Source organism: Danaus plexippus, chromosome 15 (genome assembly GCF_018135715.1).
Source record: "Danaus plexippus chromosome 15, MEX_DaPlex, whole genome shotgun sequence".
In the NCBI taxonomy this organism is placed as follows: Eukaryota; Metazoa; Arthropoda; class Insecta; order Lepidoptera; family Nymphalidae; genus Danaus; species Danaus plexippus.
Window position 1 is genome coordinate 6,042,177 of NC_083547.1, and position 10,872 is coordinate 6,053,048.

Below are 10,872 nucleotides of genomic sequence, written 5' to 3' on the forward strand. Positions count from 1 at the left end.
AATTGCTGTCGAAATATGAAAATTCCCACTCTAAAGTTGTCTTAAATAATACATATGCCATAATGGATGGATTTTTCTGTGGTATTCTAATAGATAACTACAACTATAAATAAAATAAGGTACATACCTTTGTTACTGTTGACTTACATATTTTTAACTACGTCCCAATAGAATACAATGAGAAAAAATATATATTAAATCTCGATTATATTGCCTTTTTCTTTGTTTGTTCGCAGACCTGTGTGTGTTTGCGTCTAGAATTCTCCCAGAAAGAACTCTTTGAATAACGAACACGTGTGTAAAAAAATTCCGCCAAAGATACATATTTGTCTTCACAGATGTTTCGGAAGGCCCATCATACAATGTTGTGTATTATCTTCAAGACAACTTTTTCAATGAAACCTTCCAATATGATTAATTTTTTTATAACTTTTCGATACTTATGGTCATGTTTCAAGTATTTTTTGTCACTTATATTTTACTTTATCAGATTATACAACCAGAACTATTTTTAATAATTACCCTTTCAATTTGTTAGAATTGTGTTCAAATCAGATCGGTATTTCTCTTTTAATCTTTAAATTAAATATTAAAATAATAATCCATTAAGTTAATTTTTGATGTGTTTAAGTAAATCCTTAATCCTCGAACATCTGCTACACCTACAGCTGTATATGGGTAGGTTACAGGTTAGGTTACAGCTTGTCGCCAGGACGATCAAGTATTGTTTATGTTCTTTAAATCATTTTTTTTGTGCGTTTATTACCAAAAATTATTGGATTAAATGCATAAACGAAAATAAAATTAGTGTGTGGTTTGTCCAAATAATTATTTTGCCTTAATAATGCACTTTAAAGATTGAAGCTCTCATTAAATGTAAAATTAACGCGTATAATGAATGAACACCTCGTCGATGTTAATTTAAACAGTATGTAGCTAAATTACCAAGTTCATTATATATTCTTAATTATTTCTCATAATTACTGAACTTAAAAAAATAATTTGTGTCTTTTGTAAAAACATGTAATACGTTTATTGTAATCTAAAACCTAAACAGTACTTTTTGTTTTAATATCGAATATCAATATCGATACTTACAGTTTGAGAACTGTAAGTAATTTTTCAATATATTACTGACTATTATTATAAGTAACTATTCAATATTCTATCTGTGAGCAAATAAACCTAAAAATAAGTTTCAAATAATAGACACTCCATCAGAGTTGAAATTCACAAAAGCCCTCGGGTATATCAGTAAAAATAAAGTTTCCAAAACTTGTCATCGATCGCTTATATGACAAAAAAAGTTCCTTAGGTTTCAAAGTCAACATTTCGGATTCTTTGAGTTTTCCACAACAAAAAAAAAATAGGATTCATCAAAACTGTAACATAAAAAATTAGAGACCCTAAAAGTATTAAATTTTTTTATGACTTTTTTTTCTAAGAAAATGTTGATCCAACAATTTTTTTGGTGCTCACAAATGACACTTAATATGGATGATCTTAATTTTTAGTTGATTTAATCCAGATAAAAATTGCAATGATCAGGTGTTCCAGGTAATATTAAGCGACTACCGTTGCACAAGTTCATGTGCAACATACGGGGAATTGCAAATAATTTGCCGACCTTGCTTGTGTAGGAATCTGTATAAACGATTCCTAAGGGAAATCCTCGGAATTATTCAAATAATTCATGAAAACCGAAATTAAGGCATTATATCGAATAAAGCCTTTGAACAAATCCCATTGTACAGACGATGGAACACACAATAAACGACCTGAGTTCAAGTGCTCCTGTTTTTAAGCAAGTGTTATACGATCAATTGAACAGATAATACTTTTTTAAGTATTTATTCGATTCAGTCAATCCTCCAGTACGGTGACAAAAATCTTCCAAACACTATTCAAGCAATTACAAAATAATATTGTGGTTATAAAAGACTGCAAAAAATGATGACTTGTGTTAACTAGACTGTAATAAGACAATAAGTGATACTTAGAGAGCCTTGAGAAAAAAGAAGAAATTGAAAGCGAACTTAACAGTATATATAAGCTTGCAATATTAGAAGAAATTAACATATAAGTTTAATAAATTAATGATATATATGCGTAGGTGCTTTATTAATAATAGGAATCATCGTGGAGATAGAACAATATACCTACTATATTATTATAAATGCGAAAGTAGCTCTTTCTGTCTGTCTATCTGCTATGTTTTCATGTCTAAACTGCTGAACCAATTTTGATGAGGCTTGGTATATAAATAGGTGGGACCCTGGAGAAAAACATAGGCTACCAAACCCGATCCCGATGCCGACCCCGATCCTAAAAATACAGGGGTGGAACCATGAAGTGCAATTCGGGTTCAGTGGCGGTAGTGGCAGTGAAAATTCTCTGATGTTAACGCGGATGGTGTCGCAGGCAATAGCTAGTATTCCTATAACATTCTATTGGAATAGATGGATGGAATAGTATGGCTCTATTTAATTTTCAATTTAAGTAACAAAATTTTACAAAAATTTAAAAAACCCATTTACTGTATAATCGTCATTTAACATTTGGGTACACTGGCACGCGTGACGAATTTTATCGAATAATGACTGGCCAAAAATGATGTACCTATTTTTGGGAAAGAGTTGATACTTTGCTGGATTGATATTAATCAAATATAGTTGGCGAACTATTTCAAAATAAACTGGCTTTCAAATAAACCGCATCAAAATCGGTCTATTCGTTTTAAATCTAAGAAGCCAAAGACATACACACATTCACTTCAAACTTCTAAAACCCCTAATTATGTGTTGTGATTTAAAAAACTACGCTTATTTTTTATCACATGTCGTGCGAAACAGTGTGCTTAATATAATGGACAAATTAACCTCTTAGGAACGAAAATTCACAACCTTAAGATGACTTTTTTATTATACAAATTTCCTTTAGATTTTAAATTTCATGCAATTCGGAAGACGTTCTTTATGAACAAAATCATTTTATTAAATCCTTTTTAGAACATATAAAAATATAAAGATTTTATCAATGAAAAAGTATAGAAAAAGATATTATTTCAATAGGAATTATTGATACTACACCTATTGGTTTACCCAAGGAAGCTGTTAAAATTCAGTTTTAATATCGGACTTTTGCTCTTTAAAATATCTATTTTCATAGAGTGCTTTTAAAATATGTGTTGTTTTAAATTTTTTCTTGTTTTGGCAATAGTAATGTAAGGTGTCTAATTATAAGAAACCTGTGGCTTGACAAATGACAGTTTAACACTGACATCGATAGAGATTAGAAAAAACCTTTCAGTTTTTGTGACTGACAGCAGACAGTCTTTACCGACAGGCGACAATAAGTGATTATTCCCTGGGTCTAAAAACCTTAAGTAGTTGGTTATTTATATCAAAATCTAAACATATATAAGTAAATATCGCAATGACACCTGAAGAAACTATAGAAAATTTTAAATTATTAGGGCTAAGTGAACAAAAGGCTAAAGAAACTTTAAAAAATGCCAACGTTACAAAGAGCCTGCTGGCTGTATTAAATGAGGTTATATTTCTCCAATTTCATTTATACTCTTTAAAATAATAAAGTATATGAAGAATTTATTTTATGTAATACATATAATTATTTTAGGTCGATGTTAAAAATATACCCAGCGGATCGGGTTTACTACTTTACCATCTGGCTACAAAAATAAAGCCACAAATCGCCGACAAACTATCATTTGTATGTAAATATATAGCAAATGGAGATTTGGATTCCACACTAAGAGTAGATGCAGCATTAGATTACCTTTTAGCAAATGTTAATGATTCAAATGTTAATTTTGAGAAATTTGTTGATGCTTGTGGTATCAATGTGGTGATAACTCCTGAACAAGTGGAACAGGCTGTGGAGAAACATATGGCAAAGTATAAAGAGGAATTATTAGCTAAGAGGTACCATTTCAACTCTGGTATAATCATGCAAGCTGTGAGAGCTGATCTTAAATGGGCTGATGGCAAGGCTATTAAAAATGAAGTTGACATTCAGGTAATAAAATTATAGTTAAGATATTTAGCTAGAAAGAATCATTGAACTCAAAGAATTTTATTAATGGATTTACTTTATCACAGATTCTGGATTTGTTAGGTCCAAAAACAGATGCTGATTTGGCTCCAGTACGTAAAGCGGAAAAAAAATCTAAAGGAGATGGGAATAAAAAGCCTAAATTAGATGAAAACCAAGGTCAGAAATACATTTCTTACATAAATTCTTAATCATATTGAAAGTAAACTATCTAATAAATCAAACAACAGGTTCGAAACCCACAGATTTGTTGTCTGCATCAGGAGATATTGTTAGTGCATTGTCAGTGCCAGAGTTGATGAAGAAGTTACCCTTCCACGCTCCCGGCGAAAACTTTAAAAGTGATGGTTATGTTGTGACGCCAAACACAAAGAAGCTTCTAGAAGAACATGTTAAAGCTACAAAAGGCAAAGTAAGAACCCGTTTTCCTCCGGAGCCGAATGGCATCCTTCATATAGGACATGCAAAGGCTATTAATATTAACTTTGGATATGCCGCGGCCCATGACGGTATTTGCTTTTTGAGGTATGACGACACCAACCCTGAAAAGGAAGAAGAGAAATTCTTTGTAGGAATAAAGGATATGGTGGAGTGGTTAGGTATATTATTTCCTAAACATAAACAATTTATTGCTTCTGATTTACATAATAATTTGTTAACCATTTTATTCTAATTTGCTTTACAGAGAAACCTTTTAGTTGCAAAATTATTATGTTAAAACCATAGAGAAAATATAGAATGAAAAATTCATTGATACAAATAGGCTTGGATCATGCATTACGAACAAAGTCTTGTAATGCAACTGACCTCAATATTCCGGACATTGGACAGTTGAATACTTCTTGTGTCAATGACCTTTCATTTTATGTTTTCCATTCCACTTGTAGTTTTGCTCAATACTGCATGAAACTTAAATAACATAATAATAGACCCACATGTTTAATTTTCAATACTCCATTTTCAGGATACAAACCATATAAAATTACTCACTCATCCGATTACTTTGACCAGCTATATGAGTGGGCTGTGAAATTAATAAAGAAGGATTTAGCTTACGTTTGCCATCAAAAGTCCGAGGAGATCAAGGGTTTCAATCCTCCCCCATCGCCCTGGAGAAATAGACCAGTTGAGGAAAGCTTACAACTATTTGAGGTGAATGGAAATTTATTACTTACTATTTTGCTTGTATATTAGAGATACAATTATATTTAGCAAATATCTAGAATATCTTATTTGTTGGAACAAAAATTATGTGTAACTATATTTGTATTATAAATATGTATATAATTACAATTTTTTTTTTCATTATCAACAACTTGTCCAAAAAGTAAAACAAGTTTTAAGCAATTTTAATCATCTTCTTTCTTTAATTTGTACTTCAGGACATGAAAAATGGGAAACTTGATGAAGGGGAAGCAACTCTCAGAATGAAAATTACCCTAGAAGAGGGTAAACAGGACCCCGTAGCATACAGGATAAAATTCAAACCTCACCACAGAACTGGCAATAAGTGGTGTATTTACCCCACATATGATTACACACACTGCCTCTGTGACAGCATTGAGAATATTACCCATTCACTATGCACCAAGGAGTTTCAGTCAAGGAGGTATAAATTACTGTTTCCTCATTGCATTCAGTATATTATACAGAAAAATTTAATGGATACTGTGGAACAATTAGACAGAAGACAAACAAATACGGGAGATAATAAAAATAAAATTATTAGGTCATGAATAAATCAGCTTAGAAATGTAAATATTTTAATTGTTTTTTTCTCTCTTCAGGTCTTCATACTACTGGTTATGTAATGCTCTAGATATTTACTGTCCCGTCCAATGGGAGTACGGAAGATTGAATGTTAACTACACAGTGGTGTCTAAAAGGAAGATCGCTAAACTCATAGAGCAGGGCATCGTCAGTGGTATGTACTCTATTAAGAAAGATTTATTATACATTTGTATAAATTTTACTTTGTAGGTTAGTGATAAAATCTTCATAGTATATGTCTCATTGAAAACAAAATCAATAATATTGACAAGATAGATAGAGATGGATATAAAAACAATTGTCGTTCTTGACTTCAGATATTTTGCTTTTAGTTTCTCTTTCTTATTGTTAGATTTGATAGAGAGAGACCGCAGATGCGTTAGAGTGAGACGACACGATTTGAACCTATATCTGATGTAAATTTTCTTGTGCTACAGCTATTGAGGCTAGTGTTCATGTTATTATAAACCCTGTTACAGACTGGGACGACCCTCGTTTGTTCACGTTAACATCTCTCCGTCGTCGCGGTGCCCCGCCCCAAGCTATCAACTCCTTCTGCGCTGGTCTTGGCGTGACCGGGGCGTCGGGTGCTCTCGACCCCAGCGTGCTAGACGCCGCTATCAGAGACGTACTTAATGTTACAGCACCCAGGTATGGACCTTATACTACACCCCTTGTCCTAAGTGACTAAAACAAAAACTAGTAATCTGTACTCACATGGGTGACTAATGTGTATGTAGATGCATTTGAAGCCTTATTTCAAATTTGTATGTTAACATAAGCCTTTCCACTGCATCTGAATCCGAACTGCACTTCATGGTTCCACCTGTGTAGTTTCGGGATCGGTATGAAAGGTAGCCTTTGTCCTTCTCCAGGGTTCCATCTATCTTTAAACCAAAATTCATCAAAATCGGTTCAGCTGTTAAGGCTTGAAAAGGTAGCACACAGGCAGATACAGTTACTTTCGCATTTATGAAATTATTAGGGATAGTGGGGATTCTGGCATAATTCTATATTACCTAATGTCAAATTCGTGACTCCTACAAGCATTTTCTTTAAGACGCCATTTAGAATAATTGCATTTAATTTCTCGCAGGGTCATGGTAGTTCTGGAGCCGTTAAAAATAACTATTGTCAATTTCCCAACCGACAAACCAGTGAAAATAGAAGTACCAGATTTCCCCACAGAGCCTGAGAGAGGTTCTCACACTGTTATATTGGACCGGGTTCTTTATATAGAGGCTTCGGATTTCAAAGAAAAAGAGGAGAAGGGATATCGCCGTCTCACTCCCACACAATCAGTCGGTCTTAGACATGCAGGATACGTTATAACAGTTAGTATATAATGTTATTATTACACAAAGTAATGTTTATTTTAATGTTTAAGAGAAATCTGATACAGACTTTTTTATTAAAATATTTTTATAGCCAAATCTTATTGAATTTTTATACAAAAAATCGTTTAAAAATTAAACGAATACAGCTCAAACTGTACTGGCATTTCTTATTACTATAAAAAAACTAATAGAAATAGTTGTTTTTTTTAAATTTTCGTTATTATTTTTTTAGGTAAATAACGTGATAAAAGATAGTACAGGCAAAGTGACGGAGCTGGAGTGTACTTGTGAGACCAGCGATGTGGCGAAAAAACCTAAAGCCTTCATACACTGGGTGTCCAAACCCGTAACTGTAGAAGTCCGCTTATATGAACTACTGTAAGCGCTTATTAATTAATTTATATTACTTATAGAGAAAATGACGACTACCACAGTTGTGGCTATTAAAAATAATACAGAATTGTAAATTAAAATTCCTTAGAAAGTAATTAGATAAACTATCCCTCTGTTTTTTTTTTGCGAAATTGTTTAACGCAAGAGAAGAAATTATTAATTTTTTTTTTTTACAAAATATGAAACTTTCTTTGGACGGTTTGTGTGAAGACACTGAAGTTAATCTTTGTACGCCGTCCGCGGGAATGCTTTTTATATATTTAATGAACATTAATAAAATGCCTATACTAAAAGTAGCCAGGTTACTCTTCACCATCTGAAAAATCATCTATGAAAGCCGTCATCTGTTATAAAAATGAATCTAGCCGTTTCAAAGGTTAACGAGAGCAAACGGACATACGCATATAGATTATAAAAAATAATTTTGCACTAAATACCTTTTTTTTTTGTAATAGACGATTTGTTTGTACACGACACTCCAATTTTATTAATTTGTACATTCGTTTTGGACAGAAAAGAAAGAATTTTTGAGTACTACGCACAAATAAAAACTTTTATTGGACGATTAATATAAAATTGAAAAATACTCTGTGCGAAAATATCATAAAACTATTCGATGTATAGATTTGAACACAAGAATCCTGAAGATACATCCGAAGTCCCGGGAGGATTCCTCTCAGACTGTCGTAAGAACAGTTTGGAGGTGGTAAAGGCGTATGCTGATAGTTCCATACAAGGGGCGAAGGTGTACGACAAGTTTCAGTTCGAGAGGATAGGATTCTTCTCTGTGGATCCTGATAGTACGTCCAACGAGGTATAGAATTCGATAGCATACAAAATTTTGCAAAAAAAAAAACATTTTTATACTGCCAGTAACTTTTTTTTTTGCTTATATATTTTTTCTTTTTCAATTCCAGATCGTCTTCAATCGGACAGTCTCTCTCAAAGAAGACGCTAATAAATAAGCGATACGAATCTTTGTATTTGCGTTTGTATTGAACTGTTTCGTAATAAATAATTAATTTATTAAACATGTGTTTGTTGTGTATTCGCAAAAAAAAAATCTTTATTTTTTTTTATAACTGATTCAAAGGCAATGATTTCTCAATAAAAAAAATTTTTTGCGATATTTTTTTTAATTTGGATATTTTTACGTACCAAGTAAATATATTGTTAAGCATGACGATAGCATTAAGTATGTGGAAAAATTAAAAAAAATAATAGCTAATATAAATTATAAACTGACAACCAAATCTTTTTTTTTTTTAATCCTAAATTCAGCTTATTTTATTTGCGGTTTAAATACCAGTGCTTACAATCCAAAATATAGAGTAAATGAATGGGTGCGTTCAAAATAAAAAGTTTTAATTGTAATTTGTTTGCAGTAGATGATAAATATTAAAGTACAATAGTGAATTATTTACCCATCATATCAATTGAATACGAGTTAAAATGAAACTGATATTATTCTGCGCTGCGCTTACTACGCGTTGTATATCCGAATAATATCAGTTTCATTTAAATGAATAAAACTCGCGATAGTCTTTGATCTCATTATGAATGCGAGTTCTCAAGGGTGTAGGGATGTTTGTTGCTTTGTCACGAAAGAAACTACTTAGACCATTTTTATGAAACTTTATAGTCGTCTAGTTTTTAAATCAGAATAACACGTGGACAACAACTTATCCCGAAATTTCATGAACCTCATTATTAGGACACAACAGTTGTGCATGAAGTAACGTAACGTAGGTTATACATGTCGCTGTCGGCTGGTTGCTATATCTAATGTTTTAGCATACTGTACACACCTTACCCTTTAAGCTCAATTCAAGAATCCATGCGGATGAAATCGCGGGTAAAAACTAGTGGCCGCTAATGATTAGAACCAAATAAATTTTTACGCGTCTATTCTTGTTAGGTATAGTTAGTTTGTTTGAAGATTAGTTTGCGTCGTTAAAACTATTGATGGCTGATTTATTTTAATCATTATAAATGAAAGGTAGAAATTTTTATTTTATTAAAATTTCCTCATCTCCTTTTTTGACGATTATCTCAGGTCACTTTAGATCATGATCGTTTAAGTTTTAACCGTCTTTCTAAAAATTGTTCTAAACTCGCAGCGCACATTTGTTTAAGTTTCTTGTATCTTTCTTCATCCTTGTGAAATAGCACGTAATTTTATTATACCTTGTATTTTTGTTACAAACGGTTTATTTTCCTTTTCGATTACTATTGATATATATTAATCTTACACCTGGATCGAGAGTCCTAATCACTTGAAGCTCCTCCCCCTGCGACGCGATGGACCCGGCGCCCGCACGGTGAATCCATGGAATGATGAGAAGTTTCGTCTCATATGAAAATGTAATTTATAAATATACAAAAGCATATCTATCTTCCCCAAACAAAGGTCTAAAAAAATTTATTTGCGAAATCCATTATCTATCCGGTATGTTGTAGTTAAAAAGAAAAACCTATAAATGTCCTTTACGGTTATTCTGCTACAAACCATGAAAGGATCTTATTTCTTATATTTTATGAGAAGAAATATAACAAGATTAGTAATTTAATAACTTAGCCATTAATCCTTCAATATATAATAGGAAACTTCCTCAACAAGCCAAATTACTTTTATTGATTGCATTATATTAACTTTTAAGAAAGAATACAACTCATATGTGGCCCCCAAACAGGGGATTAGCTTCACCCGACTCGGATTTAGGGATTGACTTAATTACGAAGCAATTCCCTAACTAATATAAGCTTGCCTGATTCTGCAAATTCAGATTTAATGTAGGTTAGATTTACATTATTTTCGATAGAAAAAAGTATTTCCTTAATGTTTTTTGTGTAAATTATTTTTGATTGTTTCGATTTAATATTTTCGATGACGTTAATCCACGTAGATCAATACAGATCGATACAAAGGCATTGTGTAAGGGAAAATTTATGAAATCGATTAAAAAGTGGTAGCTTATTTTTTCCGATTAGAATGGTCAATTTAAGTTTTTTATGTAATTACGAGCTTTAAATTAATTCGATTTCGTTCGTTTTAATCACAGTAATTGAAAATATTGTCGATTATAGTGTAGCAGTTCGTGTAATTGTTGTAACTTTTAAGTGACTTTAAAAAGTATAGTTTTTTTCATTACATCCAAAAATGATTGTGTAAGTTTTGTTTTATTTAACTAACAGACAAAAAGAAAGAGTCTCATTTAAAATTGTAGCAGAAATATTATAACTATACAAAACAATTCCCTACCAGTCATTATGTGTTCGTTTTGGCGGATAAAAACCG

At 32.0% G+C, this 10,872-nt stretch overlaps 1 protein-coding gene across 2 annotated transcripts; it reads left to right on the plus strand.

Moving 5' to 3' along the window:
• The first annotated feature begins 3,307 nt into the window (after positions 1 to 3,307).
• LOC116766273 (probable glutamine--tRNA ligase) lies at positions 3,308 to 8,605 on the plus strand. 2 transcript variants are annotated; one of them, XM_061522868.1, is made up of 12 exons: positions 3,308 to 3,552; positions 3,640 to 4,038; positions 4,122 to 4,233; positions 4,320 to 4,673; positions 5,039 to 5,226; positions 5,457 to 5,683; positions 5,862 to 5,998; positions 6,324 to 6,495; positions 6,941 to 7,178; positions 7,414 to 7,559; positions 8,199 to 8,388; positions 8,492 to 8,605. In XM_061522868.1, the coding sequence occupies exons 1-12, from the start codon at positions 3,436 to 3,438 to the stop codon at positions 8,537 to 8,539; spliced, it is 2,328 nt and encodes a 775-aa protein (XP_061378852.1). In that variant the 5' UTR covers positions 3,308 to 3,435; the 3' UTR covers positions 8,540 to 8,605. The 2 variants fall into 2 exon arrangements, with proteins under 2 accessions (XP_061378852.1, XP_032511970.2); XM_032656079.2 differs by having other exon boundaries at positions 3,309 to 3,552; positions 4,305 to 4,673.
• Positions 8,606 to 10,872: the final 2,267 nt, after the last annotated feature.